This window comes from Protopterus annectens, chromosome 5.part0, assembly GCF_019279795.1.
Source record: "Protopterus annectens isolate FY-2018-M chromosome 5.part0, PAN1.0, whole genome shotgun sequence".
NCBI lineage: Eukaryota > Metazoa > Chordata > Ceratodontiformes > Protopteridae > Protopterus > Protopterus annectens.
In genome coordinates this window covers 1,898,289,219-1,898,311,771 of record NC_056735.1, presented here as the reverse complement: position 1 = coordinate 1,898,311,771, position 22,553 = coordinate 1,898,289,219, and the positions used below count along the sequence as shown (strand labels likewise).

Sequence of the window (22,553 nt, the reverse complement as noted above, 5' to 3'; positions counted from 1 at the left end):
TGTAGAGTTTTTAGTAGAGTCTACAACAGAAGTAGTTATTAAAAAGGGATAATTGTCAGGGCATATAAAATGTTGCTTTATAACTATAAGAATCAATCACAGGAGGTAAGAAAAGATTGGGGAGAGATACTAGACAGGCAATTTACAAGGTAAGAGAACGAGGAGGATATCTGCATGACTGGCAATTATGCAACAAAGGCCGTAAGGTTTAGGATTTTTTAATGGAAGTACATTCATAGGTATTTTTATTCTCCAATCAGACATCAATCAGACAGAAAGCAAATGATGGAGGCATGCTGGGAAAGAAAGGAGGTAATTGGAAACATTTTTAGAGACTGTAATCAGTTAGCCAATTTCAAAAAACTCTCTATAGAGTATATGTCAGAAATATTGGGAGAGCAAATGGATTTATCTAAGGAAATGATTCACTTGAGTTGGGATACAGAATCGGAAATGCCTAAACGCAGTAAGGTCTTACTAAGTTTAATGCTACTAGCTACAAAAAAAAAACAATTAGTAGAAAGTGGAAATTAAACTTTAAACCAACTGAAATTGAAGTAATGACTATTGTAAAGGAGATTAACAAACTGGAGGTGGGATCTTTGGAAAAGTGTAGGAGCAAACTATATAGAAATACATGGAACATGCATGCAGGATAACACTCAAGAAGAGAAGGGAGATTAAGGAAAGGCAGTAATTGAGCAATTTATGTAATACTGTTGTGAATGATAATTGTTAAAGAAAATGTATATGTATACTGCATGAAAATAATGGAATGGTGGTTGTAGCTTGTTTTCTTTTTTATTACCATACTTGTACATTCTACTTTTTAAAAATTGTTATGTTTAACAAACATGTTAACAAAAATCATTGTATCCAAGGGGCAATTGGTATGCTTACAGCAGAAGCCAAGGACAAGGGTAGCTACGAAAAGCAAACAAATATGTTTTGCAAACTCTCCCCCCCTCGAAAATGCAAGCAGTTACTTCATACGTGAGAATGAAACAGCACTACTAAAAAAGCATCTCCATGTAGTAGTTCCCCAAGAATCACAGATGGTACGAAACAGAAACCACCCTATTTTCCACACAGGTCAATACTAGACATAGGGGTGGGCTTCTCTGTAAGGTACTGCTTTGCATGACTTCTAGAAGGTTCTACTGAACAAACCACATAAACAAGCTTTTGAAGATCAACAGGTGATCAGTATCTAAAATTTAGCAGCACAAGATGTTTTCTAATAAAAAGTCATTATAAATGTAAAGAAAACAGCCACTAGTTTCACAGACTTCCCACCTACTGACACCACAATACAAACAAAAAAATACACATACTTAGACATACCTGTATTTTGCACCTTCATTTTGATCCATGTTTATCTGCAGCTTTGAGAACCAAGAAAAGAACTGCATAAAAAAACAAAGATAGAAATTAGTTAAAGGAACAGCAAAAACCTTTAAATGCAGCTTGAACTTAAACTATACTTTGCTGTTAACATACAGATCAAAGTGCATTTTCTTGGAGATGAAGGTTGCTCAATGGTACTCACCAGTGGTGTACAGTCACTATAGGCAAACTGAGACAGCCACTGTTGGCAAACATCTCAAAACACAAAAAGTACTTTTTGTGAATGATGCTATTTGTAGGGGAAATTTCCTTTTCCTACAGTGCAGTGACCTTGGAGATAATTAAATCAAGGATGGGATACAGCAAGCATAGCCCACCTAGATGTGTACATGTGCGGCTAAGAACTTGGTTATATTCAACTGGACGTATAAGAGAATTTAAGTACCTTTATCTGCACTTTTTTTTTTTTTAAAAAATACAGTATTTAATTTGATTTAAACTGTGTTGAAGGAATATTTAACTGAACTGGCAGTTTTAACTCTGCTGTTTGTTATTTGCTAGTAATTACAGGTGTGGGGGTAGCCACATTCTTTGATTTCCTGTCCTTGCCTTTTTAAGTGGTACAGTGTGACATATTTTCTGCTTAAAAACCTCAGCTTTGGCCGGCTAAGAACTTGGTTATATTCAACTGGACGCATAAGAGAATTTAAGTACCTTTATCTGCACTTTTTTTTTAAAAAAAATACAGTATTTAATTTGATTTAAACTGTGTTGAAGGAATATTTAACTGAACTGGCAGTTTTAACTCTGCTCTTAAGTTATTCCCACCCACCCTCCCTGTTTATTTTTTTTGTGTTAATCTTAGTGGCCTTGAAACTGCCCGCCCCTCAGCCTGCCTCTGGGCCCATCTCATTTGCTCACTCAACTGAGTGCAGTGAGATCATATTCTGATTTCAGGCACTCCTACTGTGTACAAAGAGAGCATATGGGAAACAGACAAAAAAAATAAATAAATAAATAAAGCTTATTTCCTGCCTTTCCTGTTAAGTGGTATAGACTATTTGTAGGCTTCTGAGCCCCCAAGCCCTTCTGTGTTTGAGGGAAGCCTTCTAGTTTGTTTTTTTTTCTTATAACTAGCCAGTTTTCTAGTTTCAGCACTCAAATCTGTTTCTTTGATCTCAGCACTTGTTCAGATTTAAAAAAAAAAAAAAAAAAAAAAAAAAAAAAAATTCATCTGCTTTTACTGTACTTGTGTTTCTACCTACTTCATTTTACTTTTGCATCATCTTAAAAATACTCAGTTGTATTTATTACTGCTTGGTGTAACTTATTCTAAGCCTTTTGGTTTAAACACTTGGGCTTCGGACCAGTTGTTTTGCACTGAGAGGGTTTGTGGTCTGCACTGTTGTGGCAGAACAGGTAGCTTACATCCTTCTAGGTTGGGAACTGCTGATTGAGGGCTCAGTGTCTGTTATTCTAAAAGTGTATTAATTCTGGTTTAAGCACTTGGGCTTTCAGGCCAGTTATTTTACATTAAGAGGGTTCGTGGTCTGCACTCTTGTGGGAGGAGAGGCTGGACTCTGCCCTTCTGAGCTGGGAATTTCTGGTTAAAGGCTTATAGTACATGCATATCTGAACTGCTTTTCTTACTGAAGTTGGTGCGTCTTGTTTGCTGTGGCACAGACTGGATTCGGGCCTGCTGGATCTAGCTTTGTTTGTGTAACTTGAGCAATAATCCAGAAATTCTCTAAAGTATTCAATTGTATTTATTACTGCTTGGTTGTAACTTGATTAAAGTGTAGCTATCATTCTAAGTCTTTTGGATTAAGCACCTGGGCTTCAGACCAGTTGTTTTACATTAGGAAAGTTTGTGGCAAACACTGTGGTGGCAGGACAGGTAGCTTTCATCCTTCTAAGTTGGGAACTGCTGACTGAAAGCCCAGTGTCCAAGTGTATTAGTTCTTGTTTAAGCACTTGGGCTTCAGGCCAGTTATTTTACATTAAGAAGGTTCGTGGTCTGCACTCTTGTGGGAGAAGAGGCTGGACTCTGCCCTTCTGAGCTGGGAATTTCTGGTTAAAGGTTTATAGTGCCTGAATATTTGAACTGTATCTTACTGAAATTGGTACACCTTGTTTGCTGTAGCATAGACTAGATCCAGGCCTGCTGAATCTAGCTTTGTTTATATGCTTGTTGTTTGTTTGCTTGTTATTTCCCTGGAACGCTAATTCCACCAAATATGCGGCTTCACAGCGCTTCTGTGGATCACTAGTGATATCTGCATTGCTTACTGTACTTATTTCCTTGTTTCACTTGAAAGAAAGTTACTGTTTGTCGTTTTTGCATTTAGTTACTTGTAACACATTGCACTCAAGTTATCTGGCACTTGCTCACTAAAGCAATTATATAAGTCAGCACTAAAAATTAAAAGCACTACACCCTCACTCCCCACTGGCCCTTGTTTTCAATTATTAAGGAATTCCCAATATTATTCTAGCATGTCCAAAGGTCAGTTGTCAATCTCCACTCTGGTCCAGCTGGTGAATCTGGGAATCTTGAGGCAATGTTATAACTGCCTCATGTACACAGACAACCCCCTCCTCCTCCCACATAACACAAATACTTGCGAGAGATGCAGCTATTTAGCCAAACTGGAGGCTGAGCTCTCTCAACTCAGGATTGGCAAGACCAGACAGGAGGAGAAGGCAACTACACACACCACAAAACCAGCCTCACATAATGCTACCACACCACTGAATCAAACACATAAACACACAAAGACATACTCAGAGGCTCTGAGTAAAATTTACCTAAACAGCAGAGGCCTCCAAAGCAGACACCCAAACAACTGCTACCTCAAGACACCCCACAAGCAACACATAAACCACAAAATCAGTGTGCAAAGCAGTCACAGCCCTTAAGGCCAAATACAACACCAAACATACTTGTCATAGGTGACTCCATAGTCAGACACACTGACGTCCCACTCACCAGGCTGAACAAGGAGAGGGTCACAGTAAGCTGCCTATCGGGCGCTAGAATCCGCCACATAACACAAGCACTCGGGTCACTCCACGGCAAGTACAAATATGACACAGTCATTGTCCATACTGGTGTGAACGACCTGAGACGTACCTCCCTGGACTACATGAAAAGAGACATAGAGGAGCTCTCTGATTATGTAGCCCAGGCAGGTATGACCCTGACCCTGAGCATTATCCTTCCTTCACCAAGAATGATGCCACAATATGGAGACAAGATGATCAGCTTTAACAATTGGCTTAATGTCTGGTGTCATTCAAAGGGGATCCAGTGTCTGTCTGCCTGGGATGACATGCTTGACAAGCCATGCTGATTCGCAAGGGACGGCTTGCACCTGTCACCCCTGGGATTCCGGATATTGGCTAAGGCTCTTGCCACCCCCATAGTGCCTTTTTTAGGCAAGGCTCAAATTCTAAACCTACCACCCTAGAAAACAAAAATGGGAAGAAACTGAGGGTAATGCTGCTCAATGCCAGAAGTCTAAATCTCAAAATGCACGCACTCGAGGCCCTTCTCAGTATGGAGAACATCTATATCTGTGCTGTAACTGAAACCTGGTTCAAGGCTCCTGAGAGCACCCCGGCACTATTAGGTTTTACCTCATATCATGCGTTCCGGCCCCAAAACCCGGACCACACCACAAAAGGGGGGGGGGTGTATCCATATTCATAAAGGATACCCACACCTCCAGGTTGGTGGCAACGCATGAAGCTTCAGAAACCATCCAGGTGCAACTAACCATAGGCAAAACTGCTCTACAAATTGTAGCATGCTACAGGCCACCATCTCAAACTCAGGAGCCCCACACAGCCTTCCTGAAGACACTGGAAGGTATAAATGTATCTCCAAACACCATCATATTGGGTGACTTCAACTACCCGAATATAGACTGGGAACATTACTCAAGCCCTAACTTTCTAGCCCAACGGTTCCTGGAGTTCATAAATTCAAATGCCATGGAACAGCTAGTCACTGTTCCCACGAGAGGAGATAATATACTAGATCTCATTATCACAAACATTGGGACAAAATGCTCCACACCGGAAGTATATCCCTCATTGGTGAGATCTGATCATAAACTAATCTCACTGGAAATCCACATCCCCCCACCCCAAACAAAAAAGACCACAGTGAAGAACTTCTCTAAAGCAAACTTCACATTACTCAAGACTGATGTGGTATCCTTCAAGGCCCCTGAGCCAGTGGAAACCACAACCCAAGCTGCGGAAGCCCTTACAAATGCCTTCTATGAACACCTCCAGGACTGCATGGATCAGGCAATCCCAAATAAAACCAAGACTCTTTCCACAAAGGGCAAACATCCAGTCTGGTGGACCCCAGCCATTAACAAACTTTACAATAAGAGGAGAAAGCTATTACATGATAGAACAAAATCCATAAAAGGGAAGTCACCCCTGATCATTATTAGTAAAAAAATACGAGCACTCATAAAATCAACTAAGGCCAATTTTGAGAGAAAAATTGCCATGGATTCAAAGGACAATCATAAGGCCTTTTTCAGCTATGTTAGGAACCTGGGTGGAAACTCCCAGATATGCTCAGAATTAGTCCAAAATGATACAAAAATCACTGAACCCACAGACATTGCCAACATACCAGCAGACAGGTTCAGTGCAAACTTCACCCCCCTCTCCCCCACTAAAGGAGAGATAACTATCCCAGCGGAGTGTAGCCTCCCAGACATCTCAAATGCGCAGGTGAAAGCTGCTCTCTCTAAAGCTAAAAACACAGCATCAATGGGTGTCGCAGGCTGTGTGCTACACGAGCTAAATGAGGAATTAAACCGGCACATAAGGCAGCTGTTTAATCTCAGCCTTACCACAGGATACGTGCCCAAGGAGTGGCGTACGGCAACTGTGGTCCCACTCCACAAAGGCGGTGCCTCTACGGACCCTGGTAATTACCGCCCCATAAGCTTAACAAGTCTAGTCTGCAAAGCTATGGAGAGGATCATAATGGAGCTCATAAACAAAGATATAGGGGACTTGCAGACATTGGACACGACCCAGTTTGGCTTCGTCAAGGGCAGATCATGCCTTTTGAACTTGGTCGACTTCTTCGAAACAGTCACCAAGGCCATTGATGAGGGAAAAGCAGTCCATACAGCCTACCTTGACCTTGCAAAGGCTTCTGACACAATACCCCACTCGGGTATTGTAGAAAAACTTACCAGCTTAAATGTAAACCCATATGTCACAAGATGGGTTGCAAACTGGCTTAAGGACAGAACCCACAGGGTTAGAGTTGCTGGCGCTATGTCAGACTCCAAGCCGGTCACAAGTGGTGTCCCACAGGGCTCGGTCCTTGGCCCCCTATTGTTCGGCATCTACTTCTCAGCAGTACAGGCCAACATGGGAGGACTTTGGCTGACAAAGTTTGCAGACGACTGCAAACTGGGCGCCATAGTGGAAAGTGCATCGGACACGGATATCCTTCAGAAGGGACTCACGGAAACAGATAGCTGGTGCCAGAGCCATGGCCTGAAGTTAAACGCCAAAAATGTATAGTCATACCCTTCGGGAAAAACAAGGTAACCCCAAGCTACCATATAGGTGGCAATCCACTAAGCACAGAAGAGGTTATCAGGGACCTGGGGACCCAGGTTGACAGTGGCCTTTCTTTTGACACTCACGTTGCTAAAGTGGTTAGAAAAACCTTCTACATTGCCCACCTGATCATGAAGGGATTCACATCCAGATCTAGTGAGGTCATTGTTCCCCTGTACTCTTCACTTATCAGACCAATGATTGAGTACAATGCCCCATTCGGGATGTATCTCACCTGACATCTGCACCAATTGGAGAGACCCCAAAAGTTCCTCACCAAAAGGATAAAGGGACTCCAAAATCTGTCATATGCTGCCAGATTGAAGAAACTCCAGCTCTATTCAGTCGCATACCGTCTGCTCAGAGGTGACATGTGCCTGACATACAAGGACATGTCCAACCCGGAATTAATGGACATGCTCCACCTCAAAAAATCCAAATCCAACAAAACCACTAGAGCAAGCGACTTAAACCTTAGCACGGATATAAATAGGACGTGCTGGAGGGATAGATTTATCACTCAGAGACTCCCTATGCTGTGGAATAAAATCCCGGTCCATGTGAGGCAGAGCACCTCGCTGGCTCTGTTCAAGAGAAATCTTGACCTGTGGATAGGAGATCGTAGGTTTACCCCGGGAATCATCTCTGTGTCACTGCTGGACAGAGGCACAACAAACTAATGGGTACAGTATTTTTTCATATAAGGGGTGGCGTAACCCACAAAACTTTGGGCTAGGCTTATAAATGCCTTAGGGCAGATAGCCTAGTATAAACCTATGAACCTATGAATGCAGAGGGGCTTCTCTCTGTATGGAAAAATAATATGGGACCCACTTCAGTTTTGTTTTTAGTTTTAGTGGATTTTTTGTTCCTGATATTTGTGATTGTAACACAGCACACTACACATGCTACGTGACAACCAAAAATTAAAATGCTAAAAAGAAAGCACTCTGTCCCAATAACAGAAACATGTACTAGTTAAAAAATACAAAATTCCACTAGACAAAGACCTTTTTTGAGCAATGTGAAATCAGAGTCAGAGTTAACAGCAGAGCAGGAATAAACTGTTCTATCTTTCTTCCCCAAGAACAATGAACACTATGTTAATGTTCAGTTGCAGTAAGCTTCTTTAGAAAACAATGTAATCAGTTTAAATTGCCAGGAATCTTTACTTATATTGTCACTAGTTTTGTTGCAAGCTACATAAGAAAACCTATGATTTACAGAAGCGTCGTATTCACCTGCACAAAAGTACTGAAAGCAAATTGTAAATATATACACTGACTTGTACAGTGAACAATACTGTGATGGAGTCCAAAATTATGACAGGAAAAACTGCAATCAATATTAGTGACCAAGCAAATTTGCAAAAGAGTTCTGACAGCGTCTGAAGCAGTTTGGAAATGCTTGAAGTATTAAAACTTGACATCTTAACTGTAAAAAAAAAAATGGTCAAAGTTGAATGAAGTGACACTAACTACACTGTGGTAAGTCATCCTGTTCTGACATGGAAGTTCAACATCTGCAATACATTCAATTTGCCGATGACATGACCTCTTAGCCACAGGTCCTAAGTTAATCAAGTGGAACACGAATTGCAATAATGCTTCTCCACCTTGTAAGACTGCTCAAAACAAAACGCTCGCCAGCTCAACATATTAAAGTCAAATGCTATCATATAGTACCATAGGAAGTTACTAGGCTATTGGTCCCAAGGCCCTTACAAGCCTAGCCAAGAATTTAGCTCATGTTCCAACAAATCAGCACTGATGCCACTGTCCAGCAGGGACACAGGTGAAATCCCAGGGGTGTATTTTCTGTTGCAATTAAACAAAAGAACCAGCTAACAAATCACTGTATAAAACACTTGTTTATTCTACAAAACTTGTTTAATCTAAAAAACAAAAATAGTAAAAATATAGAACGTATATTATTATTTTTTAGATTAAACAAGTGTCTTATACAATGATCTATTAGCTGGTTCTTTTGTTTTACTTGCTGCTTTTGAATTTGTTATTGAACCAGATTTTACCTGCTCAGTTTGATTCTGTTTCCTGTATTTTCTGTTCCCCATCCAGTTAACCGTGATGCACTTACATGGGTTAACGAGATACTCTGCTTAAAGTGGCGAGAGAGTCTATTCCACAAAAGGGGGAGTCTCTGAGACACAAATCTGTTCCGGCAACAAGTCCTACTGATGTCACATACCAGGTTGAGGTCGCATGTGCGGGTTACTAGAGTGGAGCTTGACTTGCAGATATGCAGCAGTCCCATCAAGGCGGGTTCTGAGATTGCTTTTTATGCCAGACAGAGGTCACCTCTGAGGAGTCTGTATGACACTGAGTAGAGGGACAGAGCCTTTAAACTACCTGTGTATGGCAGATGTTGAGGCCCTGGATTCTCCTAGTGAGGTACCTCTGTGGTCTCTCCAGCAAACAGTACTCAACCACCTCCAAAAAACTCCCTACCCACCCTCTAGCTAAGACTGATGAAGTTAATTAGCTGAGTGTTTTACTGAGTAAATTTCTCACCTTCTCAGAACACACAAGTAAAGTTCCTAAAACGACTCATAAGAAATGGGCATACTAGGGTGACCAAATTACTTTCTTTCCAGGATTGCCAGAAGTACTGACGCCAAAGCTACACACATCCTTTCACTAAAGTATAGTGAGGTTTTAATATCCCTTCAAAAGGGTTACTTAGACAAGCCCACCACTACTTATAATAAAGTGGATAAATGTGTTGCATCATCTATGAGGGACTCCCACCATTGCACAATACTTGGCAGACTTGAGTAACTTTCCACTCCAATTCTTTTAATCTACTTCCAAGATTTGGCTGCTCTTTTTTTTTTGTTTTTGTTTTTTTTTACTTCAATCTCCAAATTCCACTACCCTTTTCCAAAGGCCTGCTCAGCTCATACAAACCCAAAAGGAAACTTAGATTTTCAGAACAATTCCATCTCCGAGTACTCCCTTTCCAAAGAGGGAATCTAGTCACCTATCATTTTCCACTTCCCTGCAGTGTTCATTTTACAAAATTTTCTCCCCCTCTGCCATAAAAAGCTATTATCTGCCACAAAGGCTCAAAATCTGAACTATGAACTTTGAAGACCACCTTGCACTTACAGATACTGTGCACCCTAACTCAGTGCAAGAAGTGTGCATAGCATGGATGATGTTGTGGATGTGACTCATCTGATTGAGCTTAGCAAATTTTTAGAACTGAGTAATCAGCTTTTCCATTTTCCAGTGTGTTCATATTCACTATAAATCTTTATGCTAGACTGATGGAGTCTTCAACTTCACAGCTATCAATAATATTGTCTCAATCAATAATAATCAGACATAGGTGTATTACAATCCAAGGATCTTGGCAATGTAGATTAATCTGACGATTTTACTAGAGCCATTAGTGCAAATGCCAAGGGTATACCCAAAATCAGAGGAAAAATCCTAAGCCTAACACATTTGAATTTTTATCAACAGATGAGCCTGTTCTTGCAATCACTCTTTGAACCTGCTTAATCAATGCCGATTAAAAATAAGCTTGGATATCAGCCCTTGCATACTAAATAAAATAACCCAGTCTTAACATAGAGGCAAATGTATCACACAATAAAGAAAAATAGATCAAGTTATTATGAAACTGGACATATCTGCTTTTTCCAAGTCACTGCTACTAAAACAATGTCAACACAATGCAATTACATACAATTTTAGTGGGAAACACAATTCCCAAAAATATCAGTTTTTTGGCAAAGCTGCAATCCATTTCACTAAACTTATTTATGAATTTCAAAGTCTTGTATGAACACACCTTTTTAAAATAAACTTTAGTGGAAGTGTAGATATTTAAGGTACTTTTAAAAGCAGCTACATTACTCCATTTAGGTCTCCCAATAACTTTAAACCCAAAGCTATTAGAAACTTTAAGGGGAAAGCCCATCAGCTTAGAATTCTTGAGAATTAAAACCTTACCCCGACTGACTGAATGAGCTGTCACTCATTTATAACATGTGCCATAAATGATATCCCACCCAGCAGGAAGGAAGTGGACAGCTTCTTAAAGCTAAATCCCCCAGAAAAGAAACGACAAGCATGACAAAAATAAAAAAGAAGACACTCATTCCTGTTAAAGTAAGTGTGTACATCAGGTTAGTCAGTCTCTATCACTAACCTCAGTATATAATGGCATTTGTGAAAATATGAGTATGCATAGCTTGATTATGTCAAACTTGTTTTAATTAAAAAATACTGAAACCAAGCAACTGAAAACTAATTTGATTTGGAAATCATTTCATCTAAATCACAATTTGTACAACATATCAAACATTTCTCAAACGGTGTTTTTGAAGGATGGCAAGTCACCTTCACTTCTCATGTCAGGTTATTTATTTAGGTGCAATGCATCATCTGGGAAGAAGATATTATTTAGCACTGTATGTTGTCTAGCTGGGCATCTATCACCAAATCCATATCACTCAGCCCACAGCTATTTTCTGTTTTATTATTTATTATTATTACTGCTATATTTTATATTTACCTGTTGGAAAGCAGTACTGTGGTAACTGTTGAACTTCTAACCTAAAAGCTATGAAGTGGTGGCAGTACTATCTTGCAAAGATGATAGTAGTGGGGAACTGGAGAATTCTGTCAGCCTTCTCTGAGCATTGTGTGTGTGTGTGTGTGTGTGTGTGTGTGTGTGTGTGTGTGTGTGTGTTTATGTACATATGTAAATAACTTGTATAAAATGCAGTTACCATGCATAACAGGCTCTGGACAACATTGTGGTTCACAGACAGAGGTGCTAAGCCAAAGACTCAGTTCTATAAGTGGTCAGTTGGGTGAGTTTAGCATACTGGTTAAGGTCTTCACCTCATAAATATACGGTACAGGGTTTGGGTCTGACCACGGGTTATTAGCTAGGCTTAAAATGAACCATCATGGCAGTTAGCCTAGTATTGACTTATTAAACCTAGATTGGTCATAATGATTAAGGTTTTCACCTCACAGACACAAAGTACAGAGTTTGATTTTGACCTCAGGTTATTGACTAGGCTTAAAATGGTCCTTCAGGGCAGTTGGGTTCATAGAACACTAGACTAAGTCTGGATAGGGCAGAAATGCATACTCTCTCAATGTTCTTGTGGCAAGGTTAGATTTTTCTGAATTGGTTAATGAATCTAATCAATGTACACTTTACTTTAACCGGAAGGGTACCAGTGGTGTCACTCAAGAGGTCATCCTTTTGGTGGCAAGCAAACATCATATTTAAGCAGTAGAGTAGATCCAAGTTCTCTACCCCTGTCCCTCGCATACCCAGGTGGTATACTGTCAGGCAATGGTGAGATTCTACTCCCTCCAGTGCCAGCCAAGTCTTCACATTAGTGCAACTGGTGAGGCTACTGGATTGATTTAATTCAGCCTAGAACACTTAGTTTTGTACTGCATTTTTTGTCAAACTAATTTAAGAAAACAGGCAGAAAATGAGCTCATATTAGGGTTACACTAAGCTGTCTGTCACAGCTGTCTAAAAAGTGAAAGGAATCATTCATTCCAGTATGTCCTAAACGGACATGGTACCAGCCAGTGTTCACCTGGAATGCAGCCCACTAAATTGGCAGGTGGTGTGGGAGTACAGAAAGCAGAAAAGGAGACTATTCCATCTCCACAGGACATCAAAATCCAATTGGAATTAGACACTGGCACTGGAGACGAGATCTGGATTAGGAAGAAAACAAGGGAGCAAGAAGGCATCAGTGTTTGAGAATATCCTTGCTGATAAATGAAAAGGAATGGTTTAACAATATAGCGTATTGTGTGCATGTTTTTACATGCCAAGAGGTATGGAGACAATCAACTGGGAAAGTAGTAGTGGGGAGGCCCAGCCAAAGCAGACATCTTCATCTGGTCTGGTAATACGGCAACGTATATGAGGGAGCTGATAAATAACAGAGGAATCTAACTACAACAAGGAAGAGGTAACAGGCGGCCCTTACAAGGGATTACTTCAAGAAGAAAGGTAGGTGGAATCAGTACTGACTTGAGGTATCACTTACAGAATGCATCAGTCTTCATTTGAAAGGGGCAATGGAGAGGGTCACCAAGGGAGCTGAGGCATCATCAGCTCTCAGACATCATTTTATCGGGCTTGAGGGAGGTAGCCAAGGAGGCTTCTGATACTCAAAGGCAAGATAAGTCTATATACTAACAGAAAGGGTTGCTGTACAGGAAACAAAACCATAAAGGAAGGCTAGAGAAAGAAGAAACCTGGCAGTTGGTAGTACCTATGGCCTACCAAAAGGCATTTCAAGCCATGGACAATGATATTCATTTTGCAGGCCATACGGACATAACGCATTAAAAAAGGGTCTATATCACAACTTCGAAGATGTAAAATCTCAAAAGTTATAATATCAAACCCACATCATCAAATGATGAAAACAGCAAAGCCCCTTAACATCGAAATCTTACCTAGGGCAAGATTTCAGTGGGCCGTACCATGGCTTCACTATTTCCTCCACTGTGGTGCGGGAGTTACGGACCTTAGGGTTAGGGTGCAGGTTAAGGTAAGTGGATAGCTAGTAATGTATGTATGGTTTAGTGTGGGGTTGGGTTTTGTTAAATGTATGTGTGCGGTTTATTTATTTTGGTGTGCTTGTGTTGTGTGCATGTTTCTCGGAACAGCAAATTTGTTCCCTGGGAAAAAATTTGCTATTCTGAGCGTTCGATGTTATCAATATTCGAAATTCCAAGTTCAAACTTATGGTGTTCGATATTTTGGAATTTCGAATATATGACATAGACTGTTCTAAAAGACAGCCTGTATAGAATTTATATTGGCCAGGGATTGCAAAAGATGTAACAAGGTACTGCAGTACCAGTGAGCACTGTTAAAAGGTTAGTAAGACTGGCTACAAAGCCAAGGTTACTTTGATGCCTTTAACTATTAAGGAACCATTTCAGATTGTAGCTTTGGATACTGTGGAACTTTAGTATCCAAAGCTCCACAGATAAGAAATATATCCAGACTGTTTTTGACTGTGCCAACAGATAGAGTCATGACTCTGTCTTCCACTGAAGCAGAGCAGGTGACAAATGCTTTTCTAGACATATTCATAGGGTAGGCTTTCCTACAGAAATACTGACAGACAAAGATAACAACTGTAGGTCAAGTTTACTAGAACATTTGTGGAACTGTTGTGGGATAAAGCATTCAAAGACTACTCCCCCCATCTCCATACAAATGGTCTGATGGGGAGTTTTAACTCTACTCTTACATCTGTATCTAGTACATTTTCAGAGCAAATCAAAAGGGAGTGGGACAAACACCTGCCCCATCTCCAATTTGCATACAGAGAGGTGCACCAGGAATCCATAGTTTTGTTTTTGCCCTTTCAGCTATTCTATGGTCACAGGTTGAGGGGTCCCTATATTTACTTTGTGGTGAATGGGACTGGTGGGTAGGTGTGATTTTCACAAGGATTCCGTTGTACAGTATACCCCAAACTTCAGGCTCTGGATTAGGGAGCTCATGGCAATAGCCTAAAAGCACCAAGCACAGCCACAACAGCAGAAGAAAGTCTGGTAGAGCAGTCAGAGAGTATTCATATGGGCATCTGGTGATGGTGCTTATTTGTGCTAGACACAATAAGCTGCAGGCAGGATGGGAGGGCCCTTTCACCATTGTGGCTAAGGTGAGTGATGTTAACTATACTGTACAGTTGCCAGGCTGGAAGCAAAGGTGCAAACTGCACCAAATTAACATGATAAAAGCCCTGTCACGACAGACAGCTTGGTACTCCACATCTGAATAGGGTCATAGGAAGAACTGGAGAAGGCTCTGGTTGATCTAGTAGTAGCTCTCAGTGAGGTTCATATTGATACCCTGGTGGATGAGGTAGCCTTTTCCTAGTAATCATCGCCAAACTGGGAAAAGGAAATCTGAGTAACATTTCAGGAATTTGGAAATATGTTTGCTGGCAAGCCAGGATTGTATCCAGTCGGTGCAGCACCATATGGAAACAGGACCTATAACGGCCCATCATGGCCCATCAAACAAGCCCGTTATAGGATGTCCAAAAGAGTTATGCATACCCTAAATGAGGAAATGCAGAATATGTTGAACTATGAACAATTTGGTGTCTAACAGTCCATGATCCTCATCAAGATGGCAGCACCAGCCTTTGAGTGAAAAAAGTTAAATTAAACCGTCACAAAGATGTAGTTACTTACCCTACCAGGATAGATGAAGGTTTAAAGAAGCAAGGTGGGGTTAAGGTTCAAACCATAACTGACCAGACTAAGAGCTACTGGCCAAGTACTCATGACACCTGCAGCCAGAAAGAGGTCAGTATTTGTGATGTCATTTGGATTATATGATTTAAGAAGGGACCCTTTTGATTGAAGAATGACCCAGAAACTTTCCAGAGGTTGGTACAGTGCATCCTAGCAAGATTGGGTGATTATGCCCTTGCTTACCTAGATGATATTGCCATCTACAGCTGGTCATGGGCACTACATGTTCAGCATGTCAGGGATGTATTGGGCAGACCACAAAGGGCAGATATAGGCTGAATATTAAGGTCAACAAATGTCAGATGGGTATGGCAGAGGTATCTTACATAGGACACAAGAATGGCTGGTAGAATGATTAGGCCAAAAACAGCAAAGATTCACATTATTTGAACATAGCCTGCATCTAGCACCAAAAAACAGATAAGGTCATTCTTGGAGACAGTGTGGTACTACAAGAAGTTCCCCACTAAAGTATAACAGCTACTCCCCTTACAGACCTTATCAAGTAAAACAAACTAGACATAGCTGTCTGGACTTTAGCTTGTGAGCAATCATTTCAAATGTTCAGTGGGGCTTTGAGTGAACCCCTGCACTGGTTAGTCCTGGTTATAAACAAAAAATCATTGTGCAGGTAGAGACTTCCAGCTGTGGACTGCATTTACCCAGGATTTTCTCAGAAAAGCACCCGATTATGTACTTGGGCCTCAAATCACAAACAAAGGAGGAATCTTATGCAACCATACATGAGGAGTGCCTGGACATATTCTGGGCTCTGTAAAAGCTACAGCCATACCTGTATGGCATAAAGTTCAATGTGGATACATGCTGCAACCATATGAAGTGGTTAAATGGGGGAAGTGGGCAGAATGGAAAACTTCTTAAGATACAATTTGGCCTTCCAGTTGTATAATATTACTATCCAACACAAGAGTATTACTGTTAATGTCACTGCAAATGGAGTGACCAGAAAGCTATAGGGCAGTGTATCATCAGTGAGCACACCTTCATCTTAAGATTTTTTTTTTTTTTTTCTTGAAGAATGCCTTATGAAAGCTTCCTTGAGGTCCTTATGGAGGGATAACTGTGATGCCAGGGTAAAGAGACATACTTAAAATGGGACTGTTTTCTTTCTTTCCTTCTCATTTCAGAATACAGGTACACTTGTAATGCTATATTTACCTTCAGTAAACTCGGCAAAGTGTGTGCTTCCTGTGGCATTAAGAATGTGTGCAACCTTATGGCCTATCTCCGTATATGTAAAATTTGTAAAGTGTAACTTTCTGTAGTTTTTCGGGAAGGTTGTCATTGCCTGTAAGTAAATATGACATAAAAGAATTTGAAGTCAGGAAGCCAAATGCAATTAAGTGTTCTTCAAAGAGGTAGTTGGACACAGTTGGGAAAACAGTCATACATATTCAAGCAAGAAACTAGTCCACTGGATGGAGAAACTGGTTTTCTGTGAGAACAGGCATTATAAGCCAAAAGATATATATATTTGGAATTGAAACCAGTGTAAAATTAGGCAGCCTTGCTTATGAGATCTTTGTGACCACATCTAGAAAAGTCTGATGTTTGCAATTCTGCCTTGAATATTTTAGGAGCTTAGTATTAAGTACTCTAAGATAGCTAAATCTGACTTACTGTAGCTTAGTTAAGATTTCTTCAACCTTCCTGCCTACACAGCTGATTTTTATTTCCTTATGCATTATTCACCTGTACAAGTTTGAATCAGCACTATAATAACTTATTTTAATACTTAAGTAAATGTTTTACTTATCCATGCTTAAGATCTTGTGTTTGGATATTCACGTATTATTTACCACCTGAAGACAGGGTATTAGTACTGCAAGATGGGAAGCTGACATATCAACCTCCAACAAAGCCAAGTCATTTAGCCCATTACTAGTGAGACATAGTTATTATAATGATTTGATTATAATACTTTATATTTGACTATTAAAATCAAAAACGCCACAATAACTGTTGGGTCTCCACCCAATATTTCTACAGAGGTGTCAATACTACCACACCAGAAGAAAAAACATGAGGAAATGGAGAAGTCTCCCAGCCTTCCCTAGGAAATGTCTGTGCACACACACGCACACATCAGAGTAAAGACAGAAAAATAATTTGCTCGAAAGACAGTTACTGTGGATAAGGGCACTGAAAGACACTGTTTTAAGAAACAGAACTGGGGTGCTAGGCCAAAGATTCAGTTCTGTAAGTAGTCCTGATCTAGGTGTGAATAAAGAAGCTCACACCAGGACAACAGTGCACATTTCCTTTATGCTCCTGAAATCAGGGTGCATTTGGTGAATAAGTTATTGAATCATATTGGGGAGTACTTTTTTAACCTGGTGGGTACTAGCAGTGTGATTCAAGAGATGCTGGACAGCAAATCTATTTGGGGCAATGGAGAAGATCTATGGATCACAGGCCTCATCCTTCACAAACCCAGGCAGTGTACCAGCTGGCAGTGGTAGGATTCAAACCCTAATAAAAAAACCTCATCATTACCAGCATGGTCCTCATATAGAGTTCATAATGTTCCCAGAGAGGAAGAGTCAGGGTCACTTCCAAAAAAGTATGCAATAAAGGTATGTTCTAGCTCCCAGTTTCAGTTGAGGAGGCATCTAGGACTACATCTGCCGAAGACTGAAGGTCTACCACATTATTTATCCTCCAACTGGGTAGATACAGATCCTAAGGACCTGACAGAGGCTGATGAAGTGGGATGTACAAAGTATGGGTTCAGACAGAGCACAAAGCACACACTAACATCATGGGAGGGGTGATTCTTGTCAAGGGGCTACTCCTTCAATATGCTTCAGAGTTGAGGGGAAAGACCTTGAAGAGGACTCAATGACAGGGTCAGTCTGGAGTGTCTCCACATACAAAATTTTTTTCTTTAATGGTGGAGGGCTTAAACACTGCAAAAACTGCACAACCTTCAGAAAAATGGGGATCACCTAAATGCTTGGCAAATTTTACATGCTTGTCCTGGGGTGGAATCTTTGCTCTGCACTTAAACTTTTAAAGGACAGAGAACACTTTTTCTTCTTAATAACTGACAGTGTGAACAACAATGACACAGTAAAAAAATGGCAAGCCTAACTAAATGACTAACAGTTAAGGTATACATAATAATAATAACAAAAAAAAAAAACTCTGCCCATGGACACTACAGAAGAAGAAAAAAACTAACCTTTATGAATCGCAAAAACAAGTGGCTTACTAACCAAGAACAGAAAGTGAAACTTCACTTCCCTAAACAGAAATGGTAGATCAACAGCCTGGGGTTGTTGATCAGTGTGACCTAACTTTAATGTACAGCTAAAAATATCTGCAGTGGGATCCTTACTTGTGCAGGACAGAAGGCAAAAGGGAGGGGCTGTGGTAGCTTGGGAAAGTTATGGATAATGGGCTAAGTAGTGATGTTCTTAGCCCTATTGGTTTTGATGATGAAAACCCCAAAGATAGACTGTTGGCTTCTGTAAGGGATCTAAACAGGATTCTGCAGTGTTCACCATTATCTCAAGAGTTGGTAAAAATCAGCAGGAACTTTCAAGTTATTATGAAATTGTCTAAAGCTGGAGCAGCTAGAAGCTATTCTTTATATATATATATATGGAAACACGTTCATCCTCTTGCAGCCCCTGGTTCATTACAAGTACAGACATCCATTTGGTAAACACCCTGGAAGGCAGAGGTGAGACCGAATATAAGCACCCAGAACTGATAATGACTGGCTCCTACACAGAAATACAGAAAGCTCCTAGACTCCTTGGAAATGTTGATATCCATATGGGCATCTTGGAGGACCAAAGAACACGCACCCAGTCTCCTCCTTGCACACAATGAAGGAATGAATGCACCATGACCATGTGGAAAGATTGGCCTGGAATAAACTCTCTGAGGCTCTCAAGTCAAGTACATGCCTGATGTCACAGCAGCTAAAAAATCTTAATAAATGGATCCATTCTGGACCAGTAGGACTTATTTTGTTTTGTTTTTTTTATCTTGTATTGCACTACTTTAATAGGATCAAGAGATGGCTGGCAATGGGAGAGATAAAACAGGGCAGGGAAGGAATGGGAAAGGGAACTCTGGAAATTACTGTCTGAATCCACTTGTGCATGACGGTCATCCACACATTCAACTGAAGGACCAGATAAGCCCTAACAGTCATCAGAATGGGACAGTCAGGGTAAAGGCGTCAAGGATTAGACTGCTGTCCGACAAAAGGATAGCTGCAAAATCCCTGTTGTTGCTGGCTGTTCTTCCCTTATAGTTGGCAATCATTCTGGAAGGTTACATGATTACATTGTTTTTTTTTAGTTCCTTACAGAGCTTCCCATTACCTTGATGCTGTTGGTCACATCAATACCCTAAAAGATATGGACTTTTTTGAATCCACGAAAAAAGAGAAGACGAAGCATCTAAACCTTAACACCAATAGCTGTGAGGGTTTTGTCCTCCTCCCTATTTGAGTTTTTCCTTAACTGTTGGTCTGAAAAGGTTGGATACATCACAGGGTGCATTAAGAATGCTTCTGAATCTTTACCAGAATCTGTAAGGTACATCCATGCATGATGGAAGAGAGCTATGCAAGTACTTGCCCTAGCACCACTACTCACCGAGTTGTGTGTGGGTCAAATGGTGAGATCCAAGACTGAGGATATAGCTGCTGTCCATGGCCGTACCTTTTTTTATGACTTATCATCCAGCTGCCGCCAGAAGTGCAATGTATGACAGATAGTTTAATACCCTCACTGTGAATGTGGAGGATGTGTAAACGTGCTTCTCAAACTTGTCCACTGCTTTGGAGTGTTTAACTGGAGGACAGACATCAGCACTCTATGAAACAGGCACTTTTGTTTGGAGTGTCACAATAAATAGAGTCTGGCTTAGGAGTCTCAACTAACAAGTGCAATCCTTGAGAGGTCAGAGAATCTTGGTTGGTCTCCTCAGGAAAGGAGTCACAAAGTACAGTTGTGTACACTTACCATAAATGTAGATGTTCGAGTGTATTCACTGTTGCAGTCATTACATTTGGGTAATCTGCTGGCAGGTTGCCCTCAGTCGGCCTGAATAACAAAGTCTTGGGTCCTGTGTCGGTTGCTGTCTCCTCTTCCATGACGTCAGGTCATCAGGGGTATAAAACATGCAGTCGACGCAATTTTAAATCAGTTTTTCTTGCCCCAGATATCAGGTGCCCCCCCAAATGGGAAGCAAATGGATAACTATAAATATATAAATGCACTTTAGAACACACAAAATTTACCTTCAACTAAAAGCAAATACACCACAAAGGCTTTTGAGCATAGGGAAGGAAAGAAAAGGTATAGAAAGGGGGCTGGCGGGTGGGTAACCCTGACTGCAACAGTGAATACACTCGAACATCTTCATTTATGGTAAGTGTACACAACTGTACTATGCGAAAGCACCTCACTGAGTACCGGCAAACCGGCGACTGGCTTAGGAGAAGCTTTGTCGTCGGTTTTGGATCTCGACTGCCTTTCTCCGTCCTTTTCTTTGCGTTTTTTATGTACTCCTGTAGTCGGATTGCTATCTGACAACATTTCTGGGTAGTTAAATCTGTTTCCAAAATACTTTTATGCAAAAATATACCGTTGCTTAATAGTGCATTGGTTAAATCTAGCACAAAACCGACAACCAGGCACGTTGTGATCAAGGCCTAGGCAAGGAATACTGTATTAATGGAAATCCTTATGAGGTATTTGCTTCCCACAAGTAATACAATTATTAACTTTTTCTGACATCAGTAAAAAGCAAGAAAAAAGTTTCCCCAATGGGGTACTTAGCTTTAGTGAAGACTTCGGTTCTGAAACTCAAACTCGAATATTTCAGTAGTCGGCCGACCGGCACTTGCAAAATGCTTCTGTTTCAGGCAATGCGCGGCAAGAAAGACTAAAGAAAATAGCGTCGGCTGCATGTTTTATACCCCTGACGACCTGACGTCATGGAAGAGAAGACAGCAAGCGACGCAGGACCCAAGACTTTGGAATTTAGGCTGACTGAGGACAACCTGCCAGCATATTACCCCAAATGTAATGACTGCAACAGTGAAACACGAAGAACATCTGTACTATGTTCTTCGTGTTTCACTGTTGCAGTCATTACATTTGGGTAGAATCCCAAAGCTATGGATGAGAGGATGGAACTAAACAGCATTAGGAGCCGCTATAAGGCCCTGCAGGACTGCAGTGGCAAAGCCTACCTTGGATTTAGAAGAGAGAGGTAAATGGTAATGCTTTGTGAACGTATGAACTGAGCTCCAATTAGCAGCTTCTAGAATGTCTCTGGTAGGGACCCATAGGAGAAAAACTGCTGAAGTAGAAGCAGCCCTGGTGGAATGGGATCTGATCCCCTTGGGCACAGGTTTACCATGGTGCAAGTAGCAGAAATGAATGCAATGGCTTATCCATTTAGAAATAGTCTGCTCTGATATAGCCTTCCCATCTGATCCTGCAGCAAATGCCACCAGTAGTTGCTCAAACATTCTTAGAGATTTTGTCCTGTTTAAGTAGAATCTTAGTTGTCTGTGTACATCCAATGAATGCAGAATCCGCTCCCCCTTGTTCTGCGGATTTGGGAAAAAAGTTGGCAGGTGTATGGTCTGGTTAAGAGCCACACTGGATACCACCTTAGGCATAAAAGAAGGATTGGTCCTGAGGGCCACCCTGTCTGGGTAAAATATAATGAAAGGCTCCACTGCCATGAGAGCCTGTAGTTCTGAAACCCTTCTAGCTGAAGTGACTGCCAAAAGAAAGGCTGTCTTCCAAGAAAGAAATTTTATATCCGAAGTAGCTGCTGGTTCAAAAGGAGGCAGGGTGAGCTTTTCCAGCACAAAACTGAGGTCCCATGCAGGAGTTGGCGCTCTCCTGGGAGGCCTTAAATTTTTGGCCCCTCTGAGGTACTGTTTTAGCAGGGGATGAGAAAAGAGTGGAGGCTCTGTGTTGTAATGAGCCGTGACGGCAGAGGCATGGATTTTTATTGAAGAAAAAGACAGGCCCTTGTGAAGCATCTCAGTTAAGTATTGCAAAATCTGAGGAATATTGGGCTTTGCTGTGTCTATTCCTTGTGCTTGGTTCCAAGCACAGAATCACTTCCATTTATCAGCGTAAGATTTTCTAGTACTAGGCCTTCTGGCCTCCAAAATGACATCCATCACAGGTTTACTGAGAGATGTGGTTGGTGAAATTAGTTGATGAGCCATGCTGCAAGATTCAGAGTTTGGAGCAGAGTGTGCAGAATTTGATAGTTCTGCTGAGAACA

At 41.0% G+C, this 22,553-nt stretch overlaps 1 protein-coding gene across 1 annotated transcript in view; it reads right to left on the bottom strand.

The window, feature by feature from the left end:
* COG3 (component of oligomeric golgi complex 3) overlaps positions 1 to 22,553 on the bottom strand; it is a 1,722,808-nt gene that overhangs the window by 1,548,974 nt on the left and 151,281 nt on the right. Inside the window, exon 3 of the mRNA XM_044072049.1 lies at positions 1,345 to 1,406. Coding sequence (XP_043927984.1) covers positions 1,345 to 1,406 — 62 coding nt within the window. The remainder of the gene's footprint in view (positions 1 to 1,344; positions 1,407 to 22,553) is intronic.